Genomic DNA, 21,144 nt, shown 5'->3' on the forward strand with positions numbered 1-21,144 from the left:
CTAGCTAGCCAGTATTTAAAGGTATTGCAGCACATTTATTCTTTCAAAACAAAAGACTGGAAACTGCTTTTCTTGGCTGTCAATTCCGGTGAAGGGAAGAATTTTGTCCTCAACAATCTATTAACTCTATCCTCATTTGCAGTTCATCCTGACATCATCACTGGCCAAGTACGGAGTTCAAAAGTGGCAAATATTAAAATACTGCCACACATTAAGTAGAAGCATGTACACCAATTTTTACTATGCATATTAATAAATATTCTTTATTTTAAATTTTGCACATTGCGCTTTAACATTACATCCAAACATTTCGCAAGTGGATGTCTACTTTGTAAAACCATATATTCAGCTCATTGTCATTTCTGTACAGAAGTATAAGTACAACATTACTTTTTGCCACTAAGTTGCTTTAGTAAGTCTCACAGGAAGAGAAACATTTAATGAAGAGAGATGGCTTAAATCATATGGCAGGCCTGCGCAGCCACGCAACTAAAGACACAAGCCTGAAGAAAGAACAAACTAATGAGGTTACCTCCACCGTCTCCCAAAACAAGAAAGAATCACATTGATTTAAGGTAAAATTTTGCCATAAGTCACTAAATTAAGAGTTTTTGAAAGAGAAGGCGCAGTAGTCATCTTGAGTGTTTCATTGAAAGACAGAGCTATTTTATTTATTTAATTTGCTCCAGCCGTTGTCAACCAGCCACTACAAATGGGCCTCTTGTGATCATTTAAGCGGCAGTATTTATTAAATTTCTCCTTCAGATGCTGTCGGTACTGTTCTCTATTGCTGTAGAAAGACTGGTTATTAGCCATAAATGACTGTATTTCATCTTGTGAGATAAAGATTTCCTCATCTGAAGTACATTCAGACTCATCCTGCAAATTAAAGCAGTAGTTAAGATTATGATTTAAATTAAGAATGCGAAATTCTATACTGATGGAGGACAGCTAAAAATTAAGGCAGTCTAGCCTTTTAATTGCAATTTAGTCACATAAGTCTTTGGACTGTTTACAGAACAAGCATCATGTCATTAAAGTACTAAGTAAGAATAAAATCCAACTCAACTCGGTTTGAAACTCTCGATCTATAATTTGTCCTAGAAGACCTATGAGCCTGACAGACTATCAACATGCCTTTGCCTTAAAAAATGACTAATTAGAGATGGTACCACTAGTTCCCAAATTTTAAATAACCAGACTGATCTGGTTTTTAATCAGCTGGTCCTATATTGAAACTTTTATCTCTACAAAGTAAGTAAAATATAACCTTTTTAAAACTTATGAAACTTAACCACCATGTTAAAAAGAAAAAACTATTCTAAAGGAGTTGGTTCCATTAGGAGCCAAACTACTATAGAGAAGATATACCACCCTTCTCTTTTCTGCCCCTCCTCCAAGCTGCACACAAATATGTACTGGGTTGCTTGGAATTAGGCATAACTGATCTGAAGTATCAAGACTTGGAGTCAATATAAAAGATTTTCCAAGTTCACTTATGCTTTTATCTTACATGAACTGAAAGGAAGTAACCTAGAAGAGTGGACTCTAGTTCAGATTCTACATATTTTCCTGGTCTGGAAGGCTGGCCACTATAAAGTGCCACTCAGAAAGGCAGTTTGCTTACAAATAACCCTCTTCAAGGAGGCAGACTCCCGGACATAATGCTAACTCTATCCCCCTCTCCCAACTATTCTCTCCTACCTTGGAGACAAAGGAGGACAAGGAAATGTGCTCTAGAGCAGTTGCATAAGCCATGAGGGGAAGAACAGAAATGAAGTCATCAAAAATAATGAAAGACTGCCCTTCATTTCTTAAAAGCCTCCCCAGTCCCACCTTTAAATTCTCAAATATTGTCCCCTCCCACATCTACCCCAAGAGCAATCAGTTATTCACAATAAGATATCCTCACTTACAAGGAGTTCAACTAAGCTCTTGGCACCTTTTCCGGAATCAGGACCAAATGACGGTTCTGTAGATTCTGCAAACTGTGGTACGTTTTTCCTGTGCTCAAACCAAGGCAGTGGCTGCCCACCCTTCTCAGAACTGCAACAGCTTTCAGGATGTGCATCTTTGGTCTTGTCACGGTGAAACACTGTGTGCACGGTATTTCCTGAGGTCTCTCGATTACCTGGATCTGTAATACAGCTTCCAAGCTTTTGGATCTGAAAGCACAGCAAAGGATGTCCCAGATAAAAAGGCAGGAAATAATAGCAATTACTCTTTAAAGAAAGGAAAAAAAAAGGTCTGTTAACTAAGAGTGTGTTAACTTCTTAGAAGGAATGTTGCGTAACAGCAGTGCCGGCATTTAGCAGGTGCTGACAACATACCAGATGCTATGCTAACCCATCAATATCATCTCATTTCATCTTCACAGAACTTAATCTGATAGGGACTATTCTCTCCTCAAAGATGGGACAACTAATATCAAGCAAACTGCTCAAGATTACATAGCTAATTCATTTAAAAGTATTACAAAAGTGGGGCGCCTGGATGGCTCTTTCGGTTAAGCGTCTGCCTGCAGCTCACGTCATCGTCCCAGGGTCCTGGGATCAGGCCCCACATCGAGCTCCCTGCTTGGTGGGGAGCCTGCTTCTCCCTCTGCCCCTCACTCGTGCTCTTGCTCTCTTTCAAATAAATAAAATCTTTAAAAAAAAGTATTATGAAAAGAATGAATTGGATTTATGACTCACATGGACTGCTGGTCAAATGACCACATCAGAAACACATGCATACAAACCTCACAAGACAAGCAACCAATAGGAACTGCATTCGAAAGGTACTCATTCTCAAATAATAATAAATACTAGCAACTAAGCTGCTACTCCAAGGAAAACAGGTTGCTCTCCCCTCAACAGCAAAGGTTTAAGAATTATAACACTTGGGGCGCCTGGGTGGCTCAGTCGTTAAGCGTCTGCCTTCGGCTCAGGTCGTGATCCCAGGGTCCTGGGATCGAGCCCCACATCCGGCTCCCTGCTCTGCGGGAAGCCTGCTTCTCCCTCTCCCACTCCCCCTGCTTGTGTTCCCTGTCTCACTGTGTCTCTCTCTGTCAAATAAATAAATAAAATCTTTAAAAAAAAAAAAAAGAATTATAACACTTACATGTTCATCACATTTTAACATCTTGCTTTTCTTTTTCTTCTTTTTATTTTTTCCTTTGGTGTTGTTCTCTTCAGAATTTGCCCAACATTCAACACAACTATCACCATCATCCTCTTTGTCTTCACAGTGATGAACACAGGAGTCATCACCTGCAGAAAACAATAATCTCATTTATGTGCTTAAATCAGCCGTGTAGTAGAAGTAATTGGGAAGCTTAATCTGAACCTACCGTGTTCATCGTGATTACAAATGCCTTCAGTGCAGGCAACATCCGAACCCTCCCGAGAACCTGTTTCACTCCCTTCCATGCTAGATGAATATCCACAATCACTACCATTACAGTGTGGTGATAAGCCTGAGAATAAATCAGTTGAGAGTTACAATTAAGATACCAATAAATATATTACACAAAGAGTGAACCAACTGGAGACTACAGAAAAATTTCAAAACTGATGGCTTACTGAAAATAGAAAGTAAATTAAATAATGAAAACATGATTATGGGCTTACAGTGTTTTGTTTTCATCAAATTAATAACTGAGCTACCCAGGTGCCCCAAGAAAAAGGAAATATTAAGTGTCTAAGTTATAAGATCTCTAAAACCTCTATTTATTTTCTAATTTTTTCAAGTTTTGTTTTTTTTTAAGTAATCTCTATCCCCAATGTGGAACTTGAACTCACAACCCTGAGACCAAGAGTTGAACGTTCTACCGCCTGAGCCAGCCAGGCGCCCCAAAAAACCTCTTACATCTAAAAAAAAAAAAAAGAAAGAAAGAAAGAATGAATGAATATGGGGGTGGGGGTGCCTGGGTGGCTCAGTGGGTTGAGCATCAAGCCCTCTTGATCTCAGCTCAGGACTCGATCTCAGGGTCGTGAGTTCAAGCCCCATGTTGGAGCTCCACACCCAGCATGAAGCCTACATAAAAAAGAAAAAAGAGGGGCACCTGGCTGGCGCAGTCAGTTAAGCATCAGACTCTTGGTTTTAGCTCAGGTCACGATCTCAGAGTCGTGGGATCAAGTCCCACGTCAGGCTCCACGCTCAGTGCAGAGTCTGCTGGATATTCTCTCCCTCTCTGCCCCTCCCGCTCGTGCTCTCTCTAAAATAAATCAATCAATCTTAAAAAAAAAAAAGAAAAAAGAAAAAAGATAACTGTATTTGGTTACCTTTCTTTATTTTAGGGGACCCCAAGAGATTGCCGCTGCTAGGACAGGTACAGGACGTATTTTCGTTGGTAACAATGACTTCTACACAACCATTACCATCTTCAGTGCTGCCACAGGCTTTGCAGCTGTTTTCTATGAAGTCTGTTTCCTTTAAGGACCAATTTTAAGGGATAGTAAAAAGTCTTACCTTCATAATGGATACATTTTAATTTCCTTAACATCAACTAATTAGGAGCTAAGAGGTTAACAACTGAAAAAATTATTCTCATGAAAAAATCACTAACCCACTGATCAAGACTATGAAACAACTAAAAGCAAGGTTAAGAGTTAACGGTGTCAGGAAAATCCAGGAGAGTAGTTCTCAAAGTGCAGACTGCTGATTCCTAGGTCAAAACTATTTTCATCAGAATACCAAGATGCAAATCGCCTTTTTCACTGTACTGACACTTACACTGACAGTACAAAAGCAATGGTGGGGAAAAGTTGCTGGTACTTAGCACAAGTCAAAGCAGTGGCAATCCAAGTGTACTAACAGTCACTATATTCTTTACTTGTCAAGCACTCTTAGAAATCAATAAGTAGATACTCCACTTATGAATTTCTTTGGTGAAGATAATAAAAATATTTTTATTAAGTATCAACTCACGAGTAGATGCCTTTTTAATAGTCTATGTGACAAACAGGAAGTACGCTTAAAGCACTTTTGCTGCATACCAAAGTACAACAGTTGTCTCAAGGAAGAGCACTTGAGCAACTGAGTTATAAACTGAACTAGGTGTTTTTTTATCCTGGAACATTAATTTTACTTGAAAGCATGAGAGACAAACCATGGTTATTCAGACTCAGACACTTAAAAGACATTTTCTCAAAAATGAAATCAGCCCATCACCTCAAGGAAAACAATGGACAGTATTTGTTGTCAGTGATAAAATTCAAACTTTCAAATCACAATCAGAATTTTGAAAACTTGTATACACAAGCACAATGAGCTTGAAGCTTCCCAATACTTAAAGACCTTTCTGATGAGATCAGTAGTGGTTTTAACATGATTATGTGATGTTATGTAATGCAATGTCAGTATCTGGCAAGATCTGCATAACTCAGTAAACCTGTATCTTTCAAATGACCAATGCATGATGTTACAGAATCATGCATGAGTAAAAGATCTATTCAAAGTGCAAGACTGAATAATGGATTTTAATTTAACTGAGTTATGAAAAGGTCATTGACAGGTGCCAGGTTCCACATCATAACTAATCTTTAAGAAACTACCACTTGTTAAGTTGTAATGCCAAAGAAGAATAGCCACAACTATCTGAAAAAGTTTATATTAAAATATTCCTCCCTTTTCTGTGTGAGGCCAGACTTTCTTCATATGCTTCAACCAAGCAACATATGGAAATAGACTAAATGAAGCAGATAGGAGAATCCATCTAATTCCTTTTAAACCAAATATTAAAAAGATCTGCAAAAATATAAAATAATGCCACTCTTCTCACTTTTTTTGGGGGGTGTGTGACATTTTTCAAAAAATGTTATTCATGGTAACGTATAATATGGCTTATATTATTTTTTAAAAACTAATAATTTTAAATTTATCCACTTTAATTTCTAATACAGTAAATTTTAATAAGTATAATCCATATAAACAAAAAGCACATTGGGCACTGTAATTTTCAAGAATGCAAAGGGATCCTGAGGCCAAAAAGAACTGCTCTAGGTCATGCATGGAGTTAACTTTCCACATTTGATCTAACAACATGCTAAGATCAGGTAAAAAGATAACTACTGAACATTATAAAACAAATACATGACATTAAAAATTTTGGCTTTGTAGTAGGAAAAAAGCCAATACACAAGCTGCAGCTCCTCACATTCTGGAAAAGCATAGTAAAAATGCCAAAATCTAGCAAAAAGCAATACTACATAATTATGAGTCAAAATTAAGGAATATTACCTTCTCTTGGCTTACTTCCTTTTCATCTGCTGCTTGTAAGGGAGTAGGAATATCACATACACATTTATTTTTTCGTCTATTCTTCCGTTTTTGGCGTTTCTTTTCTTGCTTGAGTTCTCTTACTCGTTCCTCCTCTGAAAATTCTTCACAAAGTTGTTCTAATCGGCTAATACCCTGTACTTTTTCCACAGTCATCTATTATAAAAACAAAGTTGAGAATGAATATTGGTCAAAACTTCCTCTATTTTCCATGGAAATTCTCATTTGCTAATTTTATTTTATTTTTTAAAGTAGGCTCCATGCCCAGCATGGAGCCCAACTCGGGGCTTGAACTCACGACCCCGACTGAGATCAAGACCTGAGCTGAAATCAAGAGTCAGACCTTTAACCGACTGAGCCACCCAGGTGCCCCTCACTTGCTAATTTCCGCCCCCCTCACTTGCTAATTTTAAATGATACCACACACAGACAGGTAATTCATGTTGCAATTCTACAGGGCAACCCCATAAAGAATCTTCAATTTTAATACTTTAAATGATGACATCTTAAAATCCACAGCAAGTGAATATACCACTAATCCCTACAGGAAAGCCAGACTTATACACACTCCTATTCCAAACCAGCAATATTCTAGTTTCAAATTTCAAAATTTTTAATGCAGCGAGTAAACATTAATTTCTTCACACAATGAGAAGACTATTTAACCTGATTAGATGATCTAGTTTCTGAAGTCACAAACATACAGAGAGAAAAGAAACAGAAATGTGTTCAGCAAGAACTAGTACAAATCTCCTCAGACTCCCCAGAACAATGTTTAAGCTCATGGATGGGCTTCTGAAAAAAGGGTTTATAGCTTTCATACTCTTCTCACAAGGGATCTGTGACCCAGTTAAAGGGTTACGACCATGCCCTAGAATGTAACAAAATGTTCACTAGCCAATTATTTTATGTGCTGAGAGTAGAACCAAAAAAAAAAAAAAAAAAAAAGTCACCAAATCATAAGCACTAAACCCAATACAGCAATATAGAGGCTACTGGACATCGGCAGGCAAGCTGAGACTCATTAAAGGTTTCTAATTTTATTGCTTATTTTGGGACTGCTTTTAACTTTTCCTTAGATATATTTGATAGCAACATCTTGCTAAATAATCATCAACTTCAGTTTTCTACTCTGAGAAAGTCTAAAAACAAAGTTGGCAGAATAAGAGGATTAAAAAACTAAGAAAAACCCACAAACAACTTCTAGATTCCAATTCTCCTTCCCGAACCTCTCCAAATCCATTACACTATCAGTGGATCACAGGCCTCTGAGGAAAAATCACACTGGTGGCTTATATTAACATTCAGTCTAATAATGTGACTAAGCAATCTTAGACACTGAAGCAGCCCACTGTTCTTACCTCAAAACTCTTTCGTAAAGCATCAACACCAAGATAGAAAAGCATCTGCCATGTTTGCTCCTCTGCTCGTAGTTTTTGCCAGATTCGATGCAGTCTTTCATAAAGATGAATTCCCAAGCAGGTCAGAACTTCCTCTTGAGCTATATCTATTGTCTTAGCATGCCTTTCTCTTCGCCTGTAAAGGAGAATAAATCACACATAATTCCTAATACCCTTTACCGTAACAGTAAAAGATAAGACTTCTCTAAGTTCAGGTTTTAAACACAATTTGCATATCTAATAACAAGCCAGTTATACATTCAAATTCAATATACACATAAAACATACAAGCACACATGTATATAACCAATAAGAAATACACATGCAGGCAGAACTCAGTCCTAATATTGCTAAAAATAAGATAATTCAGGAACTGGCCCTGAAGAGATGGTTTTTTGGGCACAGAGAAGTCATATATGTGTCCAGCTCAGAGGTAGGCATGACAGCTCCTTTCACCTATTATAACAAATGCCTACTTGTTTCTTTCTTTCTTTTTTTTGAGGGGGAATGGAGAAATGCCAACGTGATTCAATCATGGACAAAAGCCCTCCAGGCTAGTCTTCAGTAGAAGTGTTCACAGAATTTCAGTGATAAGTCTTCACGTTCTAAATGCCTAGCAGAAAGTAGGCACTCAAATGAGAGCTGATATACAAAACACAAAGAAAAATGGGTTCAATTTATTCTAGAACAACTTTCTCTGAATTTTATTTTCATAATAAAGCCAGAGATAAAATTTTAGGTTCTTATGCAATTCAATAATAATATATACAGTTCATGAATTACAGTCAATAAAGTATTTAACCCCCTGCTGCAAAGACCTTCCTTCCTATGCAAAAACCATCATTATGAACAAAATTTAAACATGGAAATGCATGGATGGAGGGGGGAAAATCCCTTCTAATCATTTTCAAATGAAAATGATAATCTATAATAATGAAAGCCAAAAAAAAGCCTGTCTACTTCAAGCAACAAGGAGCAGAGGACTGAAATGAACACAACACTTTCTCCTTACCTATTTTTACTCAGTCAATTAAGAAATGCATACTTTAAAGAAAGCAAAATCTTTACAGGCACACTTTAATTGATACATATATCATATGTACTGAGGCAAAAGGTGATGGAAATAAACTTTCAGTAATAAAATGAAGCAAAGCGCTAGATAGCCCATTCTAGCAAATTACATACTCATACCCTCCTGCGAACTCTGGCTCAGCACGACCCAAGAGATGTGCAATGAAGTCTGTTTCACAGCAAACGTGTATGTGCCGCTCGTGTGGACAGCACCGCAAACCTTCATAAAGTGCAGCACAGTAGCCCTTTTCTTTGCTGCAATCAAGTTCACCAATAAGGATATTGTATGCTCGGAGGACTTTATTTTTGCAATCAGTGCAAAACCTGAAAGAAAAACTTCAAAATTAAGAACTTGCTGCATAATTATTTCATGAAACTAACAGTGTACTAGACAATGACACTCCCCTACCATATGGAGTATTAAAAAAAATCCTCCAAACACACATTTAAAACATACACATGTAAGAGAAATACAAATTTAGGGATTAGAGTATAGCTAGATCTCCATTTGCAAATGATTCTTAAACGAGAGAGATATGTGGACCTAAAAGAATGAGATGGATATATACCTGCTCATTCATAAAATATATGTCCAGAAAATAGTTGCCAAGGACTAGAGTATCTCCACCTCAAGAGCTATTTGTACAAGTCGGAAATAAAACAAGAGGCCACAAACCAGTGACTCAAAGAATCCCTCTCCTTTTAGCCTCTGAAAATAGCTTTCTTCAATCAGTAAACCTTGAGTCCAAATTTTGCTACAACATTTTAACACCTCACTAGGTAATGGGGCAAGAAGAACAGGAAAGTCGTACATGTAGTTTTAGTTTACTAATAACTTCCAAAAAATTTTCTTCTTAAAAAAAAATGCATGTTCCTCAATACACAATCATAATATTGACAATATATACATAGAAATGTAGTCTAAATTTCAGCGGCAAATGTAGAAGAGAAAAAAAGTGTAGAAGAGAGTGTGAATGTAGAGGATGATGACATTTTCTTTTAGAAACCAAACATTATTCAATCAGAAAAAAAAAATAGAGCCTTGTTTCTTTAGCTTTGATTTCCTGAAACAAGAAACAACTTGGTCTGATAAAAATGCTAGGCTCATAAAATTAATAACTGCATCTCTGAGAAGATCAGCTGTGGTGGAATGAGGAAATTTCAATCTCTTTAGTTTAAATTCATCTCTCTAGGTGACCTCTTCTATTCCAATGGCTTCAGCCAACATGTGTACTTCTCACCTCTACAGCTCTTGTTCAAATCTTCTGCCTTTGCCTGAGGGCTAAACCCATACTGAAAAATAGGGGACATCACAGATGTACAATAGGCAACATGTTAAACTTCCTCTCCAAAACCAAGGGCAACATGAATGTTCCCTTACAAACCTGTTAAGAACACCACCATTCATACAGTCACCCAGGAAGAAAACCTCAGTTAACTCCCAACTTCTTCTTAGATCCTCTTTTAGGCGTGGAGCCAACTGGTATCAGTTATTTCTTACATCTCTTATAGGTCTTCTTTCCAATTCCCCCTGCCTAGGCAATTTACCCTGCTCCTGTACACATACCATACAGACAATGGACTACTGTGAACATAGCAGATGTGTCCCTACTTCAAAGTCTTGTTTCTTCTGCTTCCTCCCCACCCCTTTCCAGATCCTGCTCCATTTGCCTAATCATGTCCATCTTAAAGACGCATTCTGCAATTCCTGTAACTAGAATTCAGCCTTCTCCTGTATTCCTGTATTTGCAATTTACACTTCCTACTGCATTTACCCTTATACTGCCACACATTAGTTTGATGCACACATCTAAGTATGTTTCTTTTCTTTTTTTTTTTTAAGATTTTATTTATTTATTTGACAGAGAGAGACACAGCGAGAGAGGGAACACAAGCAGGGCGAATGGGAGAGGGAGAAGCAGGCTTCCCGTGGAGCAGGGAGCCCGATGTGGGGCTCGATCCCAGGATCCTGGGATCATGACCTGAGCCGAAGGCAGACGCTTAACGACTGAGCCACCCAGGCGCCCCTCTAAGTATGTTTCTTGAAATGAATATATGTTAATACTGTCCCTAAAACCACTTAGTAAACACAGGCAATAATGCTGACAAGTTAAATCAGTTTCACTAATGCTTCAAATAACACAGAAATATACAAAAATTAACACAAAATGGATTAAAGACCTAAACATTAAGACCTGAAACTACAAAACTCTTAGAAGAAAATACAGGAAGAAAAATTTCATGACAAGGAATAGGTGATGATTTTTTGGATAGGACATCAAAAGCACAGGGAACAAAAGCAAATAGACAAATAAGACTACATCAAACTTAAAAACTTCTGTGTAGCGGGGCGCCTGGGTGGCTCAGTCGTTAAGCATCTGCCTTCGGCTCAGGTCATGATCCCAGGGTCCTGGGATCGAGCCCCGCATCGGGCTCCCTACTCAGCGGGAAGCCTGCTTCTCCCCCTCCCACTCCTCCTGCTTGTGTTCCCTCTCTTGCTGTGTCTCTGTCAAATAAATAAATAAAATCTTAAAAAAAAAAAAATTCTGTGTAGCAAAGGAAACAAGAGAGTGAAAGACAACCACAGAGAGAAAATATTTGCAACCACATACTGCATAAGTGGTTAATATCCAGAATTTATAAAGAACTCCTACAACTCAATAATAATGAAAAAAATTAAAAATTGGGCAAAAGATATGAATAGACACTTCTCCAAATATATACAAACGGCTAACAAGCATGTGAAAAGTTGCTCAACATCACTAATCATCAGGGAAATGCAAATCAAAACCACATGATACTACCTTATACCTGTTAGCATAGCCACTATTAAAAAAATAGGAAACAACATGTGTTGGCAAAGATGTAGAGAAATTGGAACCCTTGACACTGCTGTTGCTGAAACTGTAAAATAGTGCTGCCAATAATGGCAAAGAGTACGGCATTTCCTAAAAAAAACTGAAAACAGAACTATCATCTATCATATGATCCAGCAATCCCATTTTTGAGTATATAGCCAAAAGAAGAGATATCTGCACACTCATGTTCATTGTAGTATCATTACAAATAGCTAAGATGTAGGGGCAACAACCAAATGTCCACTGATAGGTGAATGTGGTATAAACACAAATGGGACTATTACGGAGCTTTAAAAAAGGAAGAAAATTCTGCATCATATGCTACAGCACGGATTTATGCTAAGTTAAATAAGCCAATCACAAAAAGACCAATACCGAATGATTCCACATATGAGAGTTATCTAAAATGATCAAATTGATAAAAACAGAAAACAGAACTCTGGTTGCCAGGGCGTGGGTCAAGGGGTTAATGGGGAATTGTTGTTCAATGGGTGTAGTTCCAATCACGCGAGATGAAAAATTCTAGAGATCTACTGTACAACAATGTGCATAGTGAATAGTAATGTAGTGTTTACTTAAAAGCTGTTTAAGAAGTAAACTTATGTTTTTTTTACCACAATAAAAAAAAAAAGTCTTCCCCTTGAGGGGGAGAAGACTTTGATGCAGAAATAACAAATACTTCCATGTTTTCAGGTTATAAAAGGTAAGTTTACATTTTCAGGTAAATAAATGGTTAGCTGTCATACAGTAACAATAATAAAACTTGAAATATTTTCCCCTTATTTTACTAAATTTTTAAAAAAAAGATTTTATTTATTTATTTGACAGAGATAGCGAGAGCAGGAACGTAAGCAGGGGGAGTGGGAGTGGGAGAGGGAGAAGCAGGCTTCCTGCAGAGCAGGGAGCCCGACGCGGGGCTCGATCCCAGGACCCTGGAATCGTGTCCTGAGCTGAAGGCAGATGCTTAACGACTGAGCCACCCAGGCGCCCCTATTTTACTACTTTAAATCCTCATAGTTTAATGTATCTTTGTACATAATCATAATAAGCATAAGTAAACAGCAATTTAAAAATACTATATGGAAGCAGTAAGAATGAAACTGATTTTTCATGTTTTCAAAAGTAACCTTGCACATAAATGTAAAAAACATTTTTTAAGGCAGAGGTTTCAGTTTCTTAACACTTTATTTCTAATCATGTACTACCATAATACCTAACTGGCTAGTGTTATCAAATCTTTATTACACATAGGCTCTACGCCCAGCATGGAGCCCAACACGGGGCCTGGACTCACACCCCTGAGATCAAGACCTGAGCTGAGATCAAGAATTGGACACTTAACAGACTGAGCCACCCCAGTTCCCCATTAAATCTTTATTATAAAGTACTCAGAAAAGTCCACTAAATAAAACAGAACTGCCAAAAAGGTATATTACTCATTCTTCTTAAAGATTTTATTTGACAGAGTGTGCGCGTGCACAGGCAGGGGGAGCAGCAGACACGGGGAGAGGGAGAAACAGACTCCCCGCTGAGCAGGGAGCCCGATACGGGACTCGATCCCAGGACCCTGGGACCAGGACCTGAGCTGAAGGCAGACACTTAACCAACTGAGCCACCCAGGCGCCCCCATTATTCAGACATTTAGAAATCATTTTCAGCTGATTATACGGACCTCAAAAACTCAAACTGGACCTAAAACAAGAGCTAGATACATAGGAATAACAAGACCTTGCAAATCTGGCATGCAAACATTCACTACTGTGCTTACTATGTGCCAGATACTTTTTTTAAAATTTTATATATATATTCACATTTTATTTATATATGTTTTTAATTATTATTATTTTTAAGTAACATATAATGTATTATTTGTTTCAGAAGTACAGGTCTGTGATTCATCAGTCTTACACAACACCCAGCGCTCACCACAACACATACCCTCCCCAATGTCCATCACCCAGCTACCCCATCCCCCCAGCCCCTTTCCCTCCAGTAACCCTCAGTGTGTTTCCTAACACTGAGTCTCTAGTTTGTCTCCCTCTCTGGTTTCATCTCGTTTCATTTTTAACTCTCTTCCCCTATGATCCTCTGCTTTGTTTCTTAAATTCCGCGTATCATAATTGTCTTTCTCTGATTGACTTATTTCACTTAGCACAATACCCTCTAGTTCCATCCACATCGTTGCAAATGGCAAGATTTCTTTTTTTTTTCTGATGGCTGCGTAATATTCCAGTGTGTATATATACCACATCTTTATCCATTCATGTTGATGGACATCTGGGTTTATTCCATAGTTTGGCTATTGTAGACACTGCTGCTATAAACACGGGGGTGCAGGTGCCCCTTCAGATCACCACATTTGTATCTTTGGGGTAAATAACCAGTAGTGCAATTGCTAGGTTGTAGGGTAGCTCTATTTTCAACTTTTTGAGGAACCTCCATACTGCTTCCCAGAGTGGCTGCACCAGCTTGCATTCCCAGCCAGATACTGTTCTAAGTAAGCCTGACTGTGTATCGTCTATCCCCATGACAAATTTAATCCTACAATTAATCAGTACTATCATTATTTTTGTCTTAAGAAAAAAATGGAGGCAAAGAAAAGTCAAGTAACTTGTACAAAATTATAATCAGTAGAACCCAGATTCAAAGCAATCTTTTTTTTTTTTTTTAAAGATTTTATTTATTTGTTTGAGAGAGAGAGTGAGAGAGCACATGAGAGGGGGGAGGGTCAGAGGGAGAAGCAGACTCCCTGCTGAGCAGGGAGCCCGATGCGGGACTCGATCCTGTGAGTCCAGGATCATGACCTGAGCCGAAGGCAGTCGCTTAACCAACTGAGCCACCCAGGCGCCCCAAAGCAATCTCTCTTAATCGTACTTCTCCCCACCCTTCAGGTATTTATCAAATAGACTCCACCTTCTTATAGGCATAAAATACTGCCATCCAAATACAGGAAGCACCTACAACCACATTAGCTCTTATAACTAGTAATTTATCAGCCCAAAAAGTTATCTTTTGGATGGACCAATTAATAATGAATATAAGGATCAATTCATATTGAAAGAGGAAGGAATCTATAATGGACCTACATATTTAAATGTTTTTTGTCGGTATAATCCCTCTCCAACAAAACTACAAATATTTGACATATTCTCTACTCTCCTGGGTATAATCAACCAAAAAGGCAAATAAACACGAAAGTTTGTAACTGAAAAAAGAAAAACATTGAATAAACTTAGTATGCAGATTAAGTCATTAGCTCATTGCCATATAAACACGAATCTTGATAACGCTAGTTTTTATCATTCACGTATGTTTTCTAGAAGTATCCCCAAAGTAAATATTTACGTCCCACATCAACGAACACACAATCACATACCAAATAACTGATGAATTTATATTAAAAGAGTACAGCTACCCCCAAGAACACCATCTCTAGATAGCTCCCTTACCAGTTTCCTTTCCTACTGCACTCTCCCTCCCTACAAATTTCCAAATGTTAATGACACTTAGAGAAAATTCCTTTGTAGGGCACCTGGGTGGCTCAGTCGGTTAAGCATCTGCCTTCAGCTCAGATCATGATCCCAGGGTCCTGGGATGGAGCCCCGCATCGGGCTTCTTGTTTACCGGGGAGGCTGCTTCTCCCTCTCCCACTGTCCCTCTCCCCGCTTGTGCACTCTCTCTCTCTCTAATAAAATCTTAAAAAAAAAAAAAAATTCCTTTGTAAAGTAGTATTCTAAAAAGAAAAACCTGAAGTTACTTTTTTAGTACACGAACCACACAAATTCCAACTCTATTTTTAGGTCTTGACAATTACAGAAGAAATCTTTCAAAATATTACTAAATGAAAGCTGCTAATTTAAACTTTAATTTTGAAAATGACAACATGAAATGCTTCTACCATAAAAACAAGAAACACTAGAGTTTCCAAAGTGATTAAGCACACTTTACTCAATTAAAGTACACTTTACTGGCCGGGAACCAACAGGTAAAAATTACAAAAAGAGGAGATGCCAGTTCAACACAAGAAGGCTAACACTGAGAGTCATCCCATAAAGGAACTGCTTACCCTAACATTAAGCTCTGCCCAGCAGCAGGTATTAATGGGAAGACTGGAGTGCTATTATATGAAGGAGGTAACAGGTCGATCTGGATGACTGAGTGAGCACTTGAGGCACCTTCCAACTATAATGTGATGACCTTTAGACTTACCTGTGTTTTCGCAGGTATGTTTCTAGTGTTTCTAAAAGACAACTAGAGTCAATTAAAACTACTTCATCCCTGCATTCTTGGGACATTAGTTCCCATACGTCCATCCAACAACCTCTGCAGAAAGAAACAAATACTAGTGAAAGGAGGAATAGATAAGGGTAAAACATTAAAAAAGGCAGAGTAAAGGATTGCTTGATTTTACCTGGCTGTTCCCTGGAAAGGTCCATAATGGAAAATGATCCTACACTTGCTGTCCTTCCTGTGGTCTTCACTACTTCTCTTATCTGTACTTAACTTCTCTGAACTGACACTGCTACTGCTCCCTTCACTGTAGTACAGTATAGTACAAAGCTTAGTGACACTGAGATGATCTGAAGGCGTAATTTCTATAGTCTAAATTAAAATCATCAACTCTTTAACACATTTATAGTAGTAGAATAAGTTTACAAATTTGTATATAATTACATATTCATTTTAACCATATTAAAATACTACTTAAACATATGCTCATACCTTTACATAAAAATTTCTGCTCAACTTATTAAGCTTATTTGACACAATTTAACAACATTTACATTTATCAAGATACCAACTCATTAAAATACTAAGCATTTTATGAGCAAATCTACTTGGAATGCTTTAAAGTCAACAGAACTAAAAAAACAACATTTTCACCTATAAACATGGATCAATCGTCCACAAATTGAAAATTCTAAAAAGTTTTGATCTACTTAATGTGGTTTTATATCTAACCCATGGCAACAAAACTCTTATCTACCTTCACATTTATAAGAAGCTGAGGAAAAAAAAAAATCAGATTAATCTAATTATAGTAAACAAATTTTTACACTTACTAAAATAAAGAGAGCACACTAAGATGAACACTTTACACAGCCTATATCAGTAATAAATACTATATAATTTTTATTTTTATTTACTTTTAAAAGATTTTATTTATTTAATTGAGAGAGAGAGAGAGAGACAGCGAGAGAGGGAACACAAGCAGGGGAGTGGGAGAGGGAGAAGCAGGCTTCCCGTCGAGCAGGGAGCCCGACGCGGGGCTCGATCCCAGGACCCTGGGATCATGACCCGAGCCGAAGGCAGTCGCTTAACCAACTGAGCCACCCAGGCGCCCCTATATAAATAATTTTTAAAAAACTTACTAAAAACTTCCCAGACTCTCCCTCCCCCACAGGTTTCAATGTAGTGCTGGTCATGCATTTTGCTTTGTTGCAGATGTAAATTCCAAGAGAAATGTGTGTCTCTATTCCATTCAATGATCTTCTTGATTATTTCATGATTCTGAACAACTGGCTCCTGCCTATTCCTTTGCAGGTCTCACTGCAGCCCTAGAAATTCGTTACCTTGGATGCTTGAGATGGAAAAACCTCTGTATCTTTACTTAACCTACTCTATATAGCTAAACAGGTATTTCTCAACTCCCTGCCCACCATTTTAAGTTCATCCGTACATTTCAACTCCCTATTCCCTGTCACAAGGGCTCAAGCAAGGTTCAGCACTCTAATTTGAAACAAAGACCTCTACCACTCCTGTCTTCCATGTTCTATCCTTCTACTCTCAACGCCCATATTTCCTCTTTTTCTAATTATGCTTGAGTGATCCATAATCTCCTAAAACTGATCAACTCTCAAACCCAAGTTCTCACAATTGAGGAAAAGGTTCATGAAATCAGAGCTGGGGAATGATTATTATATCATCAGAACATGAGAGCATTAATCCTTTATAAAAAAAATGCTGTAGTTCAAATCAAGATTTTATCTATAACCTCTCTAGACTGTCTTTATATCATTCCTTCCTTTCAAGATCAAGCTTTCTGAAAAAGAAGTCTTTCCACTCCCGTACTTTCCTCTCACAGCTTAATCCACTACAACGTTATATCGCAATCACTTTTCTACCCATTCTGATCTGAATTGTTTCCACTCAACCACAGATTTGGTCATCAAGATTACCAATTATCACAGTGTTGCTATATCCAATGGACACTTCTGGGTCCTTGATGACTCAGCAGCATTCAACACAGCTGACCAGACCCCCATGAAACACTCTTTTCCCTTGGCTTCCTCCTACCTCTCTGGCCACTCTTTCTCAAGTTTCTTTACTAGCTTCTTTTCTACCAATAAACTGAATGAATTCCTCAGCATTCTTCCTTCTTACTCTCTCTCTAGACAGATGTTACATACTATTCTCTAAGATAATCTTCAGTTATCAGCAACAGGCCTACAAATGTAGCCCAGACTTTTCTTCTGGATCTCAAACTTACTCCCAGGCAGCCAGTAACTTGGGGTTACTTGCATGGATACAAGAACTCTCAGGAAGGCTGAGCTGGATTGCTGCCATTGATTAGGTTGAAACCTAATCAATTGTTAACACTTCCCTGGAGAAAGTCTAAACAGAGACAGGGGGGGAATAACAGTGGAAATACGTAAAATGGAGAGTCACAGTATCATACAATGGCAGTGGCCATCCAAAGTGGAGGAGAGGGAGTCTTACCCAAGCACACTGTACTCCCTGGCCTGCTATCCATATGGCGTGTGGGAATAACTGAAGCTACCTTAGGAGACAGTGCTCCAGATCAACTCATACTGATTTCATAATTCAGCAAACAACTTCCTAAAACATTTGGCTTTGTGGTGGGGCTGTGGCTGAAGGGGAATGTGAAGTCTGTGGAGGTTTGTTTTTGTTTTTAGGAAAACATAGCTTATGTCAATTTTACAAAAATAGATAACTGATAAAGCAAAGTCACTGAGAACAAGAAGAAATGGAACCCAGAGCAAAAGTAGAACTGGTCTTTGAAGGAAGGTAACAATGAGCAGATGTGTAAGATACTGAGATCTGTTGCTCTTTGGTTCTGCAATGAAGAGTATTTATAACAAAAAAACCACAAGGCAGGCTTTTTATAATACGATACTACTCTGTGGCTTTAGCCAACAGGTCATTCAGTTAAAGATACTGTATAATGAGAAAACTAGACTGAATTTTACATTTAGAAAGACAGGAATTCTCTAAAGATGTTGGTAAATCAGGTATGTAAAGTAATTTTCTTTTGATAACCACTTCAGGTTGTATAGAGCTTCACTGAAGGTTCAGAGTACTCTCACATTTAGATATATACTTTGTGGTTCTTGTCTGGATCCTGAATCTAACAAATCCATGTAAAAAGACACTTTTAGAGAAAGCTGTGGAAATCTAAACTGGGTATTAGATTATTATAGTTAATTCTGTTAAGTGTTATAATGGCACTGTTGTTATGAAAGATAATGTCCATGTATTTAGAGATAGATGTGAAAATATGTAGGAGTAAAAAAGCATGATGCCTAGGACTTGTTTTAAAATACTTCAGCAAAGAAAAAGATGGATAAATAAAACATATGTGACAAATCTTGATAACACTACTGAATCTGGGTGAAGATATTTGGTAGGAAGGAAGGTTCCTGAATAGTCTCTCTACTTTCCTATGTGTTTGGCAGTTTTCATAATAAAATTTTTTAAAAATCTTGTTCCTGAGTATAGGAAAACAAACAAACTTGTTAATAAATTATTAACATATCACCACCTGGTCATCCAGGTCTTTTACCAGGAAGGAAAAGGTCTATACAACAATGGTGTCAACACTATTAATGAGATATTAAAAAACTGATTTTTAAAGCAACCCAGTATTGTTTTATATCATCCCATTCTCTTCAAAACACCAGTTACTTCTTAGAACCCCCCTTCAAATTCCATGGCTTTTCCTTACCACCCCCAACCTCAAGCAATTTTGTAGGGGGCAAATGTAACAATGTGCTGGGAGATGGGGGCAAAAGCAGCCTCCGGCATTTGTACCACCTAACCAGAACAAAATTGCAGATTAGTTACATAAATACACATTGCTACAACTGATCCAAGACTTTTTTTTAATCCTTGATAAATTATTAGGGAGACCTAGAGGTAAGAAAGACAAGAAAAATAATTTATACATTATGACTATATATAGATCAAATAATGATATCACTAATTTGAAACACTTAGTGTTGGCTAAATAAATATCCATAAAGATCTCAATTTTCTTCCTCTGAAACATATTTAATATAAGGAAAAAATCTCCAAAAGAAAAATCAAATCTATATTCAGACCCTACACAGTCTCAACGCAAAAAGGCCTTATAGAATCGGAAGACAGATTTATTTTAACCTATGTTGTAGTGTAACTAATTAATAAAACTAGCAGTGTTTTTTTTCTTTTTACTAAATACAATCAACATTTATAATCTTAACAATTACAAAGCATCTTGATAGTCGATTCTACTTACCCCAAAGGTTTTGGTTTGTGTGTATCTAAGGAGTGCAACTGACATCTCTTGTTCTTTTTACTTTTTGGAATAGCATCTATCATGTCATTTAGTTTGGACCTAATCAAAAATAAATCATTAAAATTTTGATTAATATTCATTTTTCTTCAGAACTTTCAAAATCTCTATTTACTACCTTTTAGTGCAAAGTATACTTAAAGTATTATAGATACATCACTTACCTTGAAAATTTCTCATCAAACAAATTCTAACCCGGAAGAATCTGTACACTTGTCTTCTCCATTCCATTCCCAGTCTGTCAATATGTTGAGAGAGACCTGTTCTATTCAATGTACTCATTCCCCTAGACTGCATCTGTCTCATTCATTCCTGTATCTGCATTGTATCTAGCAGTGTGTCTGACACTCACATATTTTATGACTGATTGCTACCTCTCAGCCATCTTCCCGTTCAAAAAATATCTAAATAAAAACTATCCTTGATGAGGAACCATCAACAGAGATTTTATGCAAATATAGTAATGTGTACAGTTAATATCCACACCCTACATCCAACCAATCAGCAAAGCCTGTCAACTCTAACTTTTGAATATATCCAGAATCATACCCTTTATCACCTCCACCATTACCATCGATATCCAACTCACCTCTCTAGCTTAGCCAAGTGCAATGGCTGACCTCCCAAATGGTCTCCTTGCTTCCCACCCTTTGCCTTTACATCCTAGGCTTCACTCAGCAGCTGAAGTGATCTTTTCAAAACAAAAATCACATTATGTTCTGTTCAAAAACCCTGCAAGCCTTTTCTCAGGTACACTAAAAAATCCTAACTTTCTACCATCACCTCTAAACAGAAAAACCCAGGGCTTTGGTCTTCAGACCTTCTCATTTCCTATTTATATTCAGTCTCTGATGACCATCTCATCTCACAGATTTAAATTATGTCCGTGTGTGTGTGTGTGTGTGTAGTTTATTTATAATTCAAATACTATATATATGCTGATGACACCAATTTTTATCTCTAGGGCAGACCTCTGTGA

At 37.5% G+C, this 21,144-nt stretch overlaps 1 protein-coding gene across 3 annotated transcripts in view; it reads right to left on the reverse strand.

The window, feature by feature from the left end:
- Positions 1-243: 243 nt before the first annotated feature.
- Positions 244-21,144, reverse strand: part of GGNBP2 (gametogenetin binding protein 2) — a 31,803-nt gene continuing 10,902 nt past the window's right edge. Inside the window, exons 5-15 of one of the 3 annotated variants that reach the window (XM_044921528.1) lie at positions 20,109-20,207; positions 16,002-16,127; positions 15,800-15,913; positions 8,847-9,056; positions 7,623-7,797; positions 6,223-6,417; positions 4,266-4,413; positions 3,332-3,457; positions 3,103-3,251; positions 1,917-2,165; positions 244-879 (exon numbers count right to left, since the gene is read on the reverse strand). In XM_044921528.1, coding sequence (XP_044777463.1) covers positions 676-879; positions 1,917-2,165; positions 3,103-3,251; positions 3,332-3,457; positions 4,266-4,413; positions 6,223-6,417; positions 7,623-7,797; positions 8,847-9,056; positions 15,800-15,913; positions 16,002-16,127; positions 20,109-20,207 — 1,795 coding nt within the window. In that variant the 3' untranslated portion in view covers positions 244-675. The remainder of the gene's footprint in view (positions 880-1,916; positions 2,166-3,102; positions 3,252-3,331; positions 3,458-4,265; positions 4,414-6,222; positions 6,418-7,622; positions 7,798-8,846; positions 9,057-15,799; positions 15,914-16,001; positions 16,128-20,108; positions 20,208-21,144) is intronic. The other 2 variants (XM_021704042.2, XM_021704041.2) reach the window with 2 other exon arrangements.

This window comes from Neomonachus schauinslandi, chromosome 15, assembly GCF_002201575.2.
Source record: "Neomonachus schauinslandi chromosome 15, ASM220157v2, whole genome shotgun sequence".
Lineage (NCBI taxonomy): Eukaryota > Metazoa > Chordata > Mammalia > Carnivora > Phocidae > Neomonachus > Neomonachus schauinslandi.